The sequence below is a fragment of the Colius striatus genome, chromosome 15, assembly GCF_028858725.1.
Source record: "Colius striatus isolate bColStr4 chromosome 15, bColStr4.1.hap1, whole genome shotgun sequence".
Taxonomy (NCBI): domain Eukaryota; kingdom Metazoa; phylum Chordata; class Aves; order Coliiformes; family Coliidae; genus Colius; species Colius striatus.
The window spans coordinates 20,868,844-20,885,667 of record NC_084773.1 but is presented as its reverse complement, the minus strand read 5'-3'; the positions used below and the strand labels follow the sequence as shown (position 1 = coordinate 20,885,667).

Genomic DNA, 16,824 nt, shown 5'->3' with positions numbered 1-16,824 from the left:
GGGGCATCGAAGTGCCCTCAATGTAGTGAGGAGAGGAAAGAAGGCATGAGAAGTGCTGCTCACGCTTATTGCATGTAACAGAAAACTCCTCGTTAAATAAATGCCATCATTTCCTTGGATTTCATAACTCATCTCCTATTTTTAGGCAAAATGATACCAAAAGCAACATTTGCTTTGCAGCAAACTTCCAAAGGTTACTTGTGTCGGTCTGTGTGTTACGCAACTCCTGCACGGCCCCGTCGTTTAACCACAGCGGCCCCAGAGCCTCGGCAGCTCAACCCCCAGCCTACCGACGGGAAAAACGCTCACAGGCACTGCTCAGCACTCTGCACCCTTGGAAAAAATGACTGCTTCCAATAGGAAAGCACAGGGCAAACAGAAACTAAGCATCTTAAGAAAAACCAAGGGTATACTGAGCATCCCTTCCCCATCCCTAATCGCTGCCAAGCTCCCAGGCACGTGGTACCCAAGAATATCAACCAGCCGAGGAATGCAAGGTAGGAGCAGCCAGTAATTCAAGACTCCCGTCTCCTGTGAGTTTGCAGCCACCTCTGACTTGGACAGAGTAACCCCATCATGGCAGTGTTCCTACACTTACCACAGATAAAGCAAGTGGTTTTTAGAATTTCCTCTTTCTTCTGCTTTTCGCTCCTTAGATCAGCAAAGGTGTCAATGATCACACCAAAAATCAGGTTGAGCACAATAATGATGACCATGAAGAAGAACAGCAGGTCATATATCACTCTAGCAGCGAAGAGAGGCTCCTGCAAGATAGGTATTTAATAATTAATGACCCAGGGATGCGCACATCTAACCTTTGCCATGCCTTGCTCACAGTTCAGAGGATGCTGCCCCACAGCCCCTCCCTTTAGAGTCTCCATTTCTGATGCTCTCCAGTGATAACTTACAGCTCAAAACATTAAGTGAAACTAAAATGCAGGATTACTGAAAGGACAGATTAGTCAGCTACCAGTATGGGATCTCTCTAAGAGTTGCTCTTTCTGCTCTCTGTGTCCAAGTCTGTCCTCTCCTCTGTCACACACAACTTGTTCTCTCCTCACTCCTGTCAAAGCCCATCCAAAGGATATCCTTCTGTTATATATCAATGTATTATCTGTGTTGACCATGAAGCCATTTAATAGCATTCAATGGTATCCATTTCCTTTATCCTGACAGCCATGTACCTGGCCATGAGGCTGGGCTTCCCAGTGCCCATTGTGTATTCATCACAGGCCTGAGCACCCCACAGCCTAAACCCCCTGTTCAGAACCATCCTCCCAGGTGGGTGCCAGGCTTGTATTTAATAACTATGTCATTTTCAAACCATTGTAAGCTAAAAATGAGGCTAAACATGAACAAACACTTTGAAGCTGCAGACAATACAGAGGAGCATCCACTGACCAAGACTGCTCTTTGGCTCCTAACGTGGTTTTGGGAGTGAGCAGAGCACAGCCTGCCATGGGCAGGATGAGATATCCCTGCTGCCACAACTGGTCCTTACTCTCTCCAAACAACATCCATCCTTGCTTCCCACAGTCCCAGCTCCTGCCCATCTTGACCCTCTCACCTGCTCCCTGGTCTACACACCGTTCCTCTCCCTTGGGAGTCCCCACAGAATCTCCTGCCCCAAGCATGGTGTCAGCTGCCCCTGCATCTCCATCCTGACATCTCATGTTACTCTTTCACTAGCTTGTACTTATTTCTTCAGATCCTGAACTCCCAAAGAACAGACTGTTGGCTACACCACTTCTGTTCCTTTGGGCTCCATTCTGGACAGCCCTCAAGCTAGAAAATCACAAAGGCCCTGAAAAAGGATGGGTAGAAGCTTATTTGAACTGGCTGCTGTTTCACCTGACACTACAGAGACTTAACTACGTTACACCATGAGAGAGTGTGGTCCCTTCCAGTGGCAATGTATCCTACACCTCTTTAAAGGGAGTGTACACACATCTTCCCCAGCAGAACTAGGTCCCCAACCCTACATGGTTATCACTCTCCCGCCCCCATTGAGTGCTAATTTACCTCTTTGGATGGTTTCCTGAGCACATCACCTACTCCACCCCCACTCCTGAGCCCGTGACTCAGTACAGTAACAATGCACATCAGCAACGTCTCGCACGTATGCTCTTTATTCTCTTCCTCCATTTCTTCAGCAATCAGTTCTGTTAACACAGCAAGCAGAGACACGTTCCAAAGGCAAGAAGATCACTTTTAAACAATTCTCTCCATTCTTTGCTGGTTATGCTCTCTCCCCACTGTGCAAAACCTGCTGGATTTCCAGGCAGTGTTGCAAACCTCCTCAGCTCCTGCAAAGAGCCCGTGGGATGGGCCCTGCTCGGGCTCCAGCCTGCCCTCCTCTCCCTCCCAGCAGAGTTGTCTTTTGTGCCTCCAACTGCTGTCTTTGACTTGGTTAAATCTCTCTTTCCATTTCTGTTAGCATGCCTCGCTCAGATCACCAGATGCCTGTTTATACAGAATCAGAGCTTTTTGACAGCTCAGAGGACAAAGTGTTGCCTCTGACACTCTCCCTTGGTGCCTGACAGATTGCACAGCCTTTGGGCTGCACTCAAAATGGCAACTTCGGCTCGTACTTCTCAAATGGCTAAAATATCACTGCTTATGGAAACAGCATTGCACTAAAAAAGTAACACACTTCTTTTTTTTGACCCTCCCTTCATTTGGCTGAAGCCTTCAACTTCACTGCTTCAGATGCAGAACTGCCAGAATTCATCACCTAATCTCCTCTGCTCTCCCTGTACCCATTAGTAGTCTCATGACTTTCATCTCATCGGGAAAATGCTCATGAGCTGATCCCATCTTCCCACAGACAGCTTTAGAAAGGTCCAAATCCCTGTGCGATCCAGAAACAGTCAAACCCCAAGAGGGGAGAGAAAAGGCCAAAGATCTGGGTATCATTAATGTCCTTGGCCACATAAGACTCTGATATAAGGTTGATTATTTATGGTATTAAAACATGTCTGGAGTTTTCCTTTCTGCAGCCAGGGCATATAAAGACCAAGTAGTGCCCTCTTAGAGCTGAATAAAGCTGCTGTTCCTGTATCAGTGTTAGATCTCAGTTCATCAGAGAGGACGCTTGCACAGAACAGAGCCATCTCCTCTTCTGAGCATGGGCTCGTGGCCATTAGTGACCTTTGAAACACTTGACCACGTAAGAGCTCCAACTTGTGAGGGAAGTAGTGATGTTCTGTCTGGCTCTCACAGCCACTATCATAAATATCCCAACAAGCAAATCACATTTGCTAGAAAATAAAAGTGAAATACTTCGGTACCCAATCAGAGGCTGGTGATTATGCTACAGGCAATATCTCACAGGCACTTCTGATCTCAAAAATCCCCAAACCTTCCCTGTCTACTTAATCCATTGAGTGCTTCCTGATATGACATTAAAACCAGTTTCCTTAGCCAGTCAGATAGAATAATGTCGACAATAAACGATGTTCTGCTCCGTATTTCACAGGGCATTGTCCTCTGAGATCACATGCAATGCTTTAAAATAACAACCTCTGCAGAGAGGTAAACTGCATCACTTCCTTCTCCAACTGATAAGGGAGAAGATTAAAGAATATGGCAATGCTTTATCACAGTATGCTTGAGTTCTAAGTGAAATCACCACATGTAACACGTTACTCAGGCCAACAGCATAAATGAGTCCCGTTCCCTCTGAGGACAGCTTTGTCCCCAAACCTATGACATAGAGTTTAAAAAGAAATTACTAGTGCTTTTTTTTGCTTTCAGGTGCAAAACTGAGGGTGTGTGTGAGGAGTTCAGCAGCAGGCACTCACGGGCAGAAGGAATGATGGAAGAACAGTTGTCGGCGCTCCCTGCTTTGCACACGTCCGAGTAGAGGAACTCGCCGGTCATGGTCTCACCTGCCTCTGCACGATCTGCAAACACAGGGTGATGAACCCAAGGGGTTGTTCAACCTTCTGCATGTTGGGCAAGATTCCTTCTCAGACACGAAGGTACTCCATCCCAGTCCCTGTGCAATGACTAGGCAGAGTTGTGGGAGCGTACTCCCCGTGTAGCAGGGCTCAGTACTTGCTGATTTACACATTCAGTGACTTGAAACTCAAGCATACAGTTCTTATTTCTATGAATTAAGGACCAAAGTTGTACATTTATTTTGCACCAGCTCCAAAGCTGAGAGAGTAACTGAACTTGTTCTAAAATTGCCATGTTCCAGTGCACAGTGGATTTTGAAGGTGCCTTGAAATCTTTGCCTACTGATGCCTTTCAAGTCTCCAAACAAACCCACTGGCACATAGTAATATGTCTGTGGCACTTCTCCAGCTGCGTGGAAATGTGAAGTAATAGGTCAGTGAGGTCTGGGTCTCTCACAGGGGTGGCAGTAAAATTGGAAGAAATAGTGGGAATGTCAAAAGCTACTTGTCTGAATATTTCCAGCGTCAAGAGGAAAAAACCCACAGAGACAGAACGAGACCAAATTCAAACCTCTAACAAAGTTCATTTCTGTGTTTCCCACCCCTGACTTCATGGCTTGATGCTGCAGGGTGGAGAAACCCCCAGTTTTTAACTTACAGTAAGCAACCTAAAGTCAGCACTGAGAAGTCTGCATTGGAGTTTGAAATGCAACAAGTACTTGAGGAAGGTTAATCCAGTCTATACAACTACAAGCAAACCAGTATTGGAGAGATAAACCTCTGCTTCACAGGAGCATCTCTTTGATGCCCCTCATCTATACCAGGTCTGTTATTTTAGGTAATTTATTAGTTTTTGTTATGTTGAAAGGAAACTCCACCATTAACAGCAAATACAGGCATTCGAGATCTGGGAAACTGAGGGAGAACTAGTGCTCAGCCTTCTCCCTGATGGCCTACCTAAAATGTGCTTGTAATTAACCTGGGGGAGGGAGCAGGTGTAGCTCAATGCAATAATCCCAACTGCTTTAGCAAACAGTGAGGGGACAAATCTGACTCCTGTGAGAAGTGCTCTCTCCAGGGGTTCCCCCTCCCTGTCCCTCTTTATGCTGCAGCAGATTGCAGTGTTCTGTAAAAATACCAGGGTACCCCTTTGCTCCAGGTGGTTTTGGCTGTTCTAAAATGGTACTTTCTATTTAAACACTGTCCTCTGCAAGCAATGAACTGTCAAACTGGTGAGGCAATTGGTGAGCTGCAGAGGTGGAAGACACTCGGGACACCCATGACTTCCTTCAGCACCAACTGTCAGAATGAGAGGCTGCTACCAACCTGGCAACAAGGTCTCGTTAGGGAGCTTGTCCACTTCCAGGATGAAGTCATCTTTGAAGAAGAGGTACCCCACTATGGAGAACAGGTAGACCAAGATGAGAGCCAGGACAGCAGTGAGGATGATGGAACGCCCGTTGCGAGTGACGCTCTTGATGACGTTGAGCAAGGTCTCCTCTCGGTACACCAAGTCAAAGAGCTGGGGGACAAGGAACAGAAGCAGAGGCTGTTTCTCATGTGTGCTACCAACAGCACTGGTGGCATGTCACCTCTTGGCATAGAATCATAGAATGGTAGGGGTTGGAAGGGACCTTTAGAGATCATCTAGTCCAATCCCCCTGCAGAAGCAGGTTCACCTGCTTAACGTTGGGCAGCATGTTAAAAACACCCATCTGGTGTCTGAAGGAACATCTTAGGCACATTTTTTCCCCCTTTTATAGTTATCTAAAATGTAACATCTCTGCAAAAAAAAAAACCACAGCAGGAGCTGAGGGAGATGGGGTCCCTCACCCCCACTGTACCAGGCTGGTGCCATGCACCTTTGAGACATGAAGAATGGAGGCAGCTGTACCCTCCTCTTCATCTGCACCTCACTGACTGCAGTCCTGTGCAGCAGCTTGGGCAGTCCCTGCCTGGTGTGAGGCAGCTGCTCTTGCTCAAGTGCTGCATACACAGTGTGTGCTGCAACAGAGAGCTCTAACCCATACTGCTGATCTGGTTTTATAGTACTATCTGCCCCATCACAATCTCATTTCAAAATGCAATTAGCTACTTCCTTTAAGTTGTATTGAGTGTATAATTAAATGAGCTGTACTTTTCCCCCCAAAGTCTTTGTTTACTTTTTTTACTAATGAGTGTTCCCTTCATTTTTCACTCCTCTGGGTCTGTGACACTTTACCAGCACAGCCCTGGCAGGTTACTGGTTATGCTGGATGACAGAGGACGGGCATTTGTTCAACTGGACTTACATGAACACAGAAATTAATCAATTCAGGTAGCAGAGGATGTAGCAAGCATCAAACAAAGGGACAAAAATAGAGTGTTGTGAATGGGACTTAATGTTTGCTTTAGAAGTGACACGTTTTCTCCACCAACACTAGACACACTCCTTCAGTGCTTATTCTTAGAAGCATTGTGCTGTGCAAGCTGAATTCCACCCCAAACAGACAAAACGTCTATGTCAGGCATCTGTGCCAATTGTGTGAGGTCTGGAGTCTATCTACAGCCGAGGAGGCACTCCAGAGCTAACCAGCTGCTCAAAAAGCATGGACACTATGTTGTAGTTACTGACAACAACGGAGCAAACCATCTGAAAGGCCGTGTGCCTCGCTCACAGCATGGTAACTCCAAAGGTGCCTGCTGCTCAGCTAACATTTCCATGGCTATTTGCCCATGATGGTGTTTTTCCCCTCATGTAAGAGCCTGCATGACCTTAAGAAGGCTGCAGCCTTCACCAGGTATTGGTATTACTTAGAGTCATGACATTTTAAATTGTTTTATCAGCTTGGATGTCAGAGCAGGGTCACAAGCAATACATCTGACTAGAAAGCCTGTGCCTCAGAGGTCTGAGGTCTAAGGCATGCAGGGAAATGCTCAATGCCTTCATTGCAACTGCAAACACATTTACTGTAATGAGCAATTTAAACTAAATTTCCCCTTAAACTTGTATAAAGAACAAAAAGCTCTCCACTTGCCCATACAGATGGGAAAGAAGAGATGTGTCAGGAGCTCCATATCCTCCCCCAGGAGCTCTCCCAGGCAAAATCCCCCTCCTGCAGCTCTGGAGAGCATCTGTACAACTGCTTCCAGGTGGCAAAACAGAAAGTAAGCAGGGTATGACACGTCGAGATATGCCTGAGGTGGGACTTCACAACCACACAGACAGAAAAGCATGCTGAGGGCAAAGTGAATACCTACCAACAAACTATAAAAGAATTCGTGCACAAACAGCCCCAGAGCACAAATCAGAAGGTACAGCAGGTGATAAAGGAACTCCACATCCATGATCATGGCCTTGTATCCTCTGGTGAAGGTTCCACAGTTACCCACAAAGCTCATCAGAAAGATGATTTTGTTACAAACCTAAGGAAGGATTAACCATAGCTCAGTTACAACATGTGGCTTCCAGGGGAAAAAAGGCAATACTTCCAAAGCTGGAGGCAGCTGCTCAGGGCAACACCCACACCTGTGAGGGTTTGTGTGTTACACATCAGTGCAAAGGTGCTTTCTGCTGCATCTTCTGCACAGCTGAGACAGGGAGCCACAACTAAAACTGCACATGTCCCCTGGAATGTGTGCTCTGACTCCAGCTTGTCCAAGGACACCAAGACCAGGGTTTGCAGAAAGTAAACTCACTCCCTGGTGTGAGAGGTAAATCTCCCTAAAAACCCAAACCCTGTTCTCTAAGCATGGCACTTTCTGCAGTCAAACAAGTCTCTAGCTCACAGCAACCCTTACATTTCCAAAACACCCCCTGCTGCTCGCTAATAAGCAAGTGCTCCAGATTCCCTCAGAAATCCCCCTGGGATCATCACGCACCCAGTCATCCTCCTGTGTGGCACGGCCATTGATGCGAGGGGAAAGCTGCCTTCAACTCACCTGGAACCTGCTAAATACTCAACTCCCAAAAGCCACCACCACCACCCTCCTCACAATGCAACTCTGACTGTGCGGCACACGGCACTCACTCGTGTCTTTTGAAGACCAAGAGCACTATGAAATGATGCACTCGAAGGCTGGGCACTTGGTAAGGAAAGCAAGGACTTTGAGAAGACACATCTTTGCACAGCTTCTGCTGAGTCAGCCAGAGAGAAACCCTCTTGGCTCACTTGCCACAACACACCACAAGTATCTGGGTTTGAGTGTGACTGAAGTTCTCTGGTGGCTCAGTTTACACGCTCAGTCCACACATTACTGTAGCAAAGCTGCTTTGTGTCAGCTCTGGGCTGGCAGGTAACTGCTGACAGGCGCTGGGCACACGCATCGTTCAGTGAATCCTACACAACCCCGCAAGTCCTGCGGCTCAGCTGCTGCATGGGAGACGGCTTTGAGCGAGTAACCCAGTACTTCAGGGTCACGGGGACTTCTTCACATTTCTGGCTGGGGCTGGAGCTGTTTCTAAGGCTGTGGTAAGACTGAGTGAAACCTTAGAGGACTCCAGCCTGGGGAACCAAGATTAAATGAAGGACAGCAAAGCATTTCTGCTAGAAACGGTCCAAAGAGGGAATTTCTCCTCCCACCAGCCCCACCACAACGTCCCAGGCTATTTTTGCCTGACATCCTCACAAGCAGGTAAGAAACCCTTACATAAGAACTGCAACAAAGCCCACTCGGTTCTTACGTTGAATGCACCCAGGAGAAATAAAGTGGGCTGCAAACCAACGGAGAAGATCAGGCGTAATATTGTGGAGGCGATCAGGGCTCGGATGCCGTGGGGCTTGGGGAGGGCTATAACGATGGCCAGAGAGATGAGCATGGCTGTCCACAGCAGGCCTGACAAGTGGGGCTCCAGTGTACCTGTGGGGGGGGAGGCAGGAAAAAGCAAACTCAGTATTCTGTATAACCAAACAACCCTGAAATAACCAGACAAATGCCATTTTGTCTCTGGTGGAGCATCACTAAGCCTCATGTTCAGACACCATTGATTTCAGAGCACTGAGTGGAACATCTGAGCACAGTGCCTTCAGCAGATTTTAATTACAAACTTGTTACTAAAGCATTATGTAAATGATAAGCACCAGCATTATAAGACTCCTCATTTTAGTGTTCATTCCTTGTACACCTTGAATGCCGAGGAGGAGAGGCATTCTTGCTAATGTGTTCTGCAGAGGCATCGAATGTGGAGGTGAAGACAGACACTACACTCCCCCAGGCCCAGATCTGCAGCACATTCTCCTATTATGCATTTGGTCAAACACCTCGTACCACTTTTTGTCATCTCTTGCTATTTCAGGTTCTGTTTAGACTGTCCCATGAGACTGTCTGCTTACATAACATCAAGCCCGTGGTGCTAAAAATACACTTCTCTGAAACAGCCATTAAAAAAAAAAAGCTCAGCCAAAAATACCATTTACCATGGCTTATGCAGAATATAAAAGACAGCTCTCTCTTAAAGCTGGCATTAAAAAAGTTTTTTTCTTCAAGCAACTGGTTCCTCAACTGACAAAAAGACAAAACTCCCCAAATTCCACAGAGCTCCGCAGCCCTTCTGTAAGCATGTACTCAGAGGACTGTGGCATCTTACTGCCAAGATATTCACTGAGGGCTTTTTCCTCCCTCCACTCAAATTCAGGAAGCTTAAGGAAATATTACTCTCATCTGACTGCCACGAGCAGCCATTTAATTTTGCTCCAAATCACTGCAGATTAATAAAGACAGCAGAGGATAGATGGAAATTAAACCGTAATAAGCGTACAGTTGGACAGATGTTTCTGCTGTCTGAAGGGAGTTTGGGATCCCAGAGCAACCCTGCAACTGTTACTTGAGCTGTCAAACACCAAAAGGTGCAGAGCTCAAATGTCTCACCCAAATGGGAATGATAAATTATCACAGTGAGAGGGGAAAAAAACATGCAGAAGCATCTTTAGGCACGATGTGGGAATTGCTGTGAGAGGCAGACCCTGAAGCATCCTGCACCTGCACAGGTCCCTGAACATCCCTGCTATTCCAAAGCCATCCATGGCACGTGAATATTTTCCCTTTCAGGGGTTTCAGCAGTTACCAGCAGGTCTGTAAAATAATGAGTTAATGAAGCCCTGTAACACCCATCTTGGACAGGGCCAGCACCACAGCTGCTCATCAGCACCAGGAGTGCAATGCCATGGGAGGAAAAGGCCTTGGGGGGACCTGGGTCAGGTGAGTCCTCACAGGAAAGCAGGGGGCCCAGGGCACAGGCTGAGCTCTCCCTCCTGGGCGTGAAGAGGAACTGGGAGCAGACTGGGAGTTTGCCCTTGGCAAACGCTCACCAAGGCAGCGGTCGCCCGCCATCAGCTGTCTGCACCCAGCCTGACATCAAAGCCCTGCTGTGAGCACGTGGAGCCCATCACCCAACTGCTGGCAGGAGCACTGGGGAACCAGGAGGAAGCTCTCCCTGTCTCCGGAATTCTCACCATTCCAGTACCAAATCCCAAGCATCCAGTTTTGTTTCTGCTCCTCATCTCAGACGTTTTACAGCTTCTGCTACAGTCAGATGCTCATCAGCTGCTCAGTTCACCACATCTGAGCAAATCAAGACACTGACAACTCCCCTCAAACAGTCTGTTTTGAAGAGGGTTGTTTTTTGAGCTAAATATGACACACACATATTTATTTTACATTTTCGATTGTAACTAGTGGAGGAAGAGATCTTATCAAAACGTTACCTGATAAACAAAGCATGTCAAATATGTAGGGTAGGGCATCTTCAAAATGCCAAATGATCCCTCCCCAAGACTTGCAACTTGTAATCTCAAGGAACTCATTTAATTACCAGCTTTCCTAGCAGCCATAAATATAGACCTTTCCATTTTAACTTGTGATCTTTCAAAGGACAGGCAGAAAACTCAGTTGCTTCTCACGCTCATTAAAACCTTTCAACCTCCTGCTGGGCCAGAAGGGGATGCAGGTAGCCCCGTGGGCTGCTGCCACAGGGTGCAGCAAACCACAGCCTGATGCTGCAGAAGGGAATTATACTCTTTCCTCTCTCAGAACATTGGATTTCAGTACAAAATGTCCTGTGCCTTCTCACAGCCTCTATCAGGATGCACAACCCCTAAACCTAATCTTTCCACCCCCTCTGCCTTTACCCCACTGCTGCCATGAGCTGCTGTTACATTCTACTTGGACAAAACTAGGACTCTCCTCAATCCAAACTGACAGGTGAGCTGCAAAAAGGGTGGAGTGGCTTTTGTGCCATGTGCACAGAGCTCAGCTGGTAACTTCCTTACTTTCAGGCTGCTGCTATCTTAGAGCTGCCAGTTGTCTTTGGGTGCTGCAGTTAGTGATCAAGGGCAGAGGGAAGTTCAACAGGAACAGATAAGCATCTCACTGGCCCTGTTGCATCATGAATCTCAAAGAACTGGAAGTGAGGGCTTGAACATGAATGACCCTCTCAGGAAAAGGTTTTACTGTGGGGTCCTTATTTACTCCACTTGACATGGATGGGGAAAAAGCTCCTGCCAAGACGTTGCCTCTACAGCAGCTTTGCAAGGGATGCACATGATAGAGGCATGCACAAGGATGTTCCTCCTGATTTTCTGACTCTTGATGACATAATTTACCCCTCAACCAGCCCTGGAGTGTATCTCTTGGGAGAGGCTGGATCTGAGGGAGAGCAGCCACATCTCATGAGGGAGTGCTCACTGCACTGGCTCTAAGAACCACCACTGTCACACAAACCCACCTCTCTCCTCTCCCTCTCGAGCAGAGACAGGAAGAGGGGAGGTGGGCTCCTCTTCTACATCCTCCATCGACTTTTAATGGCATGAGCCAAACCACTTTTGCTCCCACACGCCTCACCTGCGAATGCAGGGTGATCTCATTCACCCCACCCCAACAGCCAGAGGCCTCCTGAGGTGCTGTGTAACCACGACAGCTCGATGGAAAATGGCATTCATAAACTGCAAGCTCATGGAAAACAACAAATTAAGGTTTCTCATATTTTTAGTTCAATGCTTTCAAACAAAGTAGAACAGTCAAGTAATTAAAGGTGCATGCCTGTGTCTGACCATTTTTCCCTCAGGAAGAATCAAGGCTCTACCTTTCCCTTACAAATGCCTCAAGGAAAAGTCAGAACAGCACAATTTAAGTGAAGGCAATTAAAACCACGCCAATTTCTGTTCTAGTATCCCCACTGAAATACACAGGGATGCAGAGACAGGCTTTGTCTCATTGTGCCTCATTTGTTCCCATTTCTGTACGTTAAATATTGGTACCTCCTCGAATCCCTTTGAAGGGGTAGAAAAACGCCACCAGCAGGTTCATAAGCACAGCCAGGTTAAAGGAAATGCTGCTCCAGAAGGACATGTTGCGAGCACACCAGTATAGGAAAGGCTGAGCTGCAGAAGAGAAAAACAACTGTTAACAGAGCATTTAAAAAAGTAGGAGTTATCCTCTTAAATAACCTCCACCCAAACTCTGTATTTTCCAGATTGCCCAAAAGCAAAACAACAACAGCATAACACTCATGGCTCACTCTGATTTGGCTGCTCTGTCTTTGAGGCACTACCAGTTTCATAGATGGTGTCTGAAGGCAAAGGACTGCTGTTACAAGGAAAGTGTTTTCAAACATGAATTGACTTAGCAGCAGCATAAGGACAGGTTCAGAAATGCCAGAGATTGAGGACTTTGGGCTTTCCATAATAATGTACTTCGTGCTTAGAGTCACATGAAGGACAATTAGGAGGAAGAAAATTTGTACATGTTAGCAGGGGTGAGATTGAGCCCCATCCCTCGCACTGATGCTGCTGCCAGCAGCTCACCTGTGCTGCCCACCTTCCAGCTCCTTTTCTGCTGCAGTAAGCCAGAAAAAACACACAGTGAAGACAGGGCAAGGTGGACAATTAAGACACCAAATGCAGCCCAGTGACATGGCAATAAAGCTAAAATATGTTTAGGACTAGCTGCCAAGCAAGACAACTTTACTTCAAGTTGGTAACAGAGCAATATAGCCCCAGAGGCAGCGGAAGCTCAGCTAGCCTTCCCTCTGCTCTGTGGGCACAGGATAAGCACATCTGCAAAGAGAGAAGGGTTAAGTTAAACAGCTGCACACTTTGAATTCTAAACATTACATTGGAATACTTTTCAAAGGAGAGTCCTAATTTTAATAATCTCTGCAGCTCGAATGAAGATGCACAGAAAGCAAGATTCATTTTCTGAAGTGGCTGTGGACTAGAAGATGACAAGGACAGCTGAGAAGCTGCCTCACAGTAATTCCCTCTGCATCAAGGCAAAATCCTCCTGATCTTAGCTCCTGCAGGCTTGCTGTACAGCAAATTGTGTACTCCTGAAAGCTGGAGTGGCAATAAAAAAGCACAATCTACTAAAAATGCTCTAAGAGAAGGGAAAGAACTCAAGTTTTTAGGAGGTAACGTGTACAAGTATCAGAGCAAAGGGAAAGAAGCTCACAGGGAAATGTAGGGAAAAGCTGAAAGTGCAGACTCTGGTGACAGAGAGTAAATTAATGAATGCAGCAAATCCAAGGCTCGCAGTAGCCACCACCTCTCCTCAGCAAATCACCTCTTCCAGCATCCAAAGCAAGACAAATGGGGTAAAAAAATTATACAGAGCTTCATTATACTGAGTTGAAATGCATACAAAAAGCAGAAGTATTGAAGAGCTGAATGCAAAGGAAAGGACTGCAGAGAGGTACTCGGCACTGGAGGAATAACAAGCTTCACTGCACCCTATTAGCCAGGCACGTGGCAAGCCTCCCTGAAGTGCCAACGTCCTGAATACACGACTCCCTCATTTCTGTAGTGTTTCTGTTCTCAGTTTCATTTTAGCTGGAAGAATTTGTCAGCAGGTTTAACTCATTTGTATGAAATTGTTTAACTAAGGGTCATTATGAGGGTTTTTACTTTAAACCTTCTTTTGGGGATGGGCACAGACCATCTGCCCTGTGTGGCATTCCAGTAGGCTCATTTGAATTCTTCATTAAGACCCTGTGAGATTGCTGCTGCTCAGCTGATAGACCCGCACCATCAGCTGAAGAGGGAAGTTCCCGTGCCCCCTGATCAAGGGGAACCTGCTTTAGCAGGGGCTGGAGGAGCTCTGCAGGGCCCTGCCCACCCCTACCCCTCTGGGACTCTGTGATTCAATGAGGAAGGTCAAGAGGTCTCTTCTCCCTTGTTTTTTCCAATGATATGCAGTGCTGACAGCACCAGCAAGGTGTCTGCTGGGGCAAAGCTTTGCCAGTGGTGCTGCGTGGCTCAGCTGGTTCAGCCCCAAGGCAGCTGGGGCAGAGAGCAGCACACAGCTGTACAGCACAACATCCACACTCTCATCTGCTCTGGGAGGCAGTTCCAGACCAGCCTGTGCTCTTGCACTAATGACCAGAGTTCAGCTGACTCAACCGTGGGGAACAAGAGTGGTATCAGACGGCAGATGTTGGCTTGAACAGGAACTAACTGCTTTATCTCTCACATCTCAGAGGGTTCTTGTTGGTAAATTCTAACCACTTAGCACTGGCCACTGAAGCTGAGTCTCCTTTGCAACATTTCTCCTTTAGCAAATAAAAAATGCAGTAGAAACCTATCTTTTCAGTGAAAGGGTTTGAAAGTTTCCTGGAGGAAGGGCTGGCACTGGATGAATTACAACGTAATTCCAAAAGTTTTCTGAGCTGCCCGTGGGAACGTCAGAAGGAAAAGCAGCGTGTGAAAACGCTTGCTTTCAGATATTTTAGCATCCCAGAGATGGAAGGGACTCAACCAGCCCATCCACCAATTGGTTCCTTGACTCAAGGAAGGACAAATTCTGCCATTAGTGGAAAACGCGTGTTTAAGCCATTCCTAAACACCTGCATTGCTGGAGATGCCCTAAGCCCACGCTGCATTACCCTCACAGGGAAGAACAGACCACTGCTTTCCTCAGCTCTGTTCCCTCCATTTCTCCCTGCCACCAAATGCCTTCCCATGCAAGCTAAGCCTTGTTCCTTCCTGTTGGATCTTAAAAAAGACGACCTGTGATCCTTAGCACACTCTCCCCTGGATCCCCTCCAGTTGGTCCATATTGCTCTTGCATTAAGCTCGGCTTCATTACAGCACGTTGCCATCGTGCAGAGGAGCAGACTCTTTCAAACAATTATCAAGGTTGCTGCCACACTGGGGAACCATCTGCTACCGAGCCAACGTCTCCAACTGCCAAAGCCCGACCCCGGCGCTCTGCTGGTGACGCTGCGCGCATCCACGCTGGCGGCACCGACCTACCTCGCAGCTTCTTTTGCCAGTTCATCTCATTAAAGAGGTCTTCTGATTTCAAGAAGAAGTCGTTGATCTTGCTGCCTTGCTCATCCCTCTCTGTGGTGTAATATATGCGCAGCTTGGACTCCTTGGTGAGGAATTCACAGATGCTGGGCACGGGGAAGACAATTTGCTCCATGGTACGGTCCGACCTGACGATCTGAACAGCAGCCTGATTAGAGCTCTTCCTACTTACCAAAGGCTTTTATTTCTTAGTTTGTCTAACTTTTTCCACCCTGCTCCTCTCCATTTCAAGCCAGCCACATGCAGAAACCCAGACATGTTTTGTAGAACAGCAGCTTGGCAGAGACTTCACTTTACCTTGCAAACCAGGCCCACATTTAGCCCCAATACTACTAATTTCTGTGCTGTGGTCTTAGCTGGGATTTCCAAGGGGACCAAGTGAATCCTTGCACCAGACTGCACTGAATTGCAGAGCAAAGTGGCTGCCCAATTGAAGAGCCACAGCAAACTTTAGCCACACGTTGCACAGGCAAGTGTGAGGAACAATAGCTGTATTGCTGATTGGAGAGATTTGTGAACCCTGTTTGTGCGTGTTTTACTTTTAAAAAGCATCTTAGGCTGTACCTGAGCCCAAATTGTCATTTTGATACAGAAAGAATGGCAAAAGCTACCACTAACTTTCTGGATTCAGCAGTGGTACCGGCCAAAATGTAACAGAAGCGAAGTTACACTTCCTCCTGCCAACAGAGCTCTGCTCAGCTTCATCTTAAAGCCCACACATGACAGCTCAAAAATAGCTCCCCCCCAGCGACTGTCAAAGAGTAAAATAAAGAAATAAGCACACATCTACTCTCATGTCAAAGATGACAGTCCACACACAGGTAGTGGGTTCGACAGGAACAGCACGGGCGATGCGAGCGGGGCTGCTCGCTGCCGTGCGGCTGCTGCCCCGCAGAGCCTCTCCCACACACACCTCCCGCAGCCTCCGGCCTCCCTGTACCTCAATCTGGGCCGTGTGCTTGGCGTAGAACTCCAGAGCCTCGTCTCCCTCTATCTGACCTCCTGGCTTCAGCATGTTCTGCAGCTCTTTGTTATGACGAGCCAACTAAAATAAAGGAATGCAAAGGGAGTGGGAGACACCAGATGTCTCTCTATGATATTAAATTTCTGATTTTTGGCATAAAAAAAGGAATAGTACACAGTCAGCTGCTAAGAAAGGGCAAAGTTGACAGAAGGCTTGTTCTATTCCAACCAGACACCCTGCAGCTCTATTTTGGGAGCAAGTCAGAATGATTCGAACATGCATTTTTTAATATCTGTGTTGTACTCCTCCTTTACCCACCCTCTCCCACCCTCGGGGAAGTTTTTCAACATCCACATCCAGCCTGTCCTTCTGCCCACCCTAACTCAAAGGTGTGCTAATCACAAAAGTATCTGTGCAGGGACAGAAGATTTGCCTCAGCTGAGAAGCAGATGCACAGAGCTCTGCTCCAAAACAACTTCTGGATGCTCTAGATTCACTTTACAGCATCATGATGGGTTTTCTTCTGAGGTGCTCAAGGAACAAGCAGTCTCTAATGGAGTGATATGTGTAGCATCAGTATATTAAGTAGATCAAGATATATTTTTCCCCTCCGCTTAGTCTTTTACCTTCCAAACATCATATTGTGTCAATACAATCAACCTGACTGGCTACAACA

General features: G+C 47.0%; 1 protein-coding gene across 1 annotated transcript in view; it reads right to left on the bottom strand.

Annotated features, from left to right (window-relative positions):
- The window catches only part of ITPR1 (inositol 1,4,5-trisphosphate receptor type 1), a 174,669-nt gene that overhangs the window by 16,680 nt on the left and 141,165 nt on the right, over positions 1-16,824 (bottom strand). The window contains exons 47-55 of the mRNA XM_062008420.1: positions 16,125-16,229; positions 15,128-15,320; positions 12,137-12,259; positions 8,566-8,741; positions 7,143-7,307; positions 5,229-5,424; positions 3,804-3,905; positions 2,023-2,162; positions 599-764 (exon numbers count right to left, since the gene is read on the bottom strand). Of these exons, the coding sequence (XP_061864404.1) occupies positions 599-764; positions 2,023-2,162; positions 3,804-3,905; positions 5,229-5,424; positions 7,143-7,307; positions 8,566-8,741; positions 12,137-12,259; positions 15,128-15,320; positions 16,125-16,229 (1,366 nt within the window). The remainder of the gene's footprint in view (positions 1-598; positions 765-2,022; positions 2,163-3,803; positions 3,906-5,228; positions 5,425-7,142; positions 7,308-8,565; positions 8,742-12,136; positions 12,260-15,127; positions 15,321-16,124; positions 16,230-16,824) is intronic.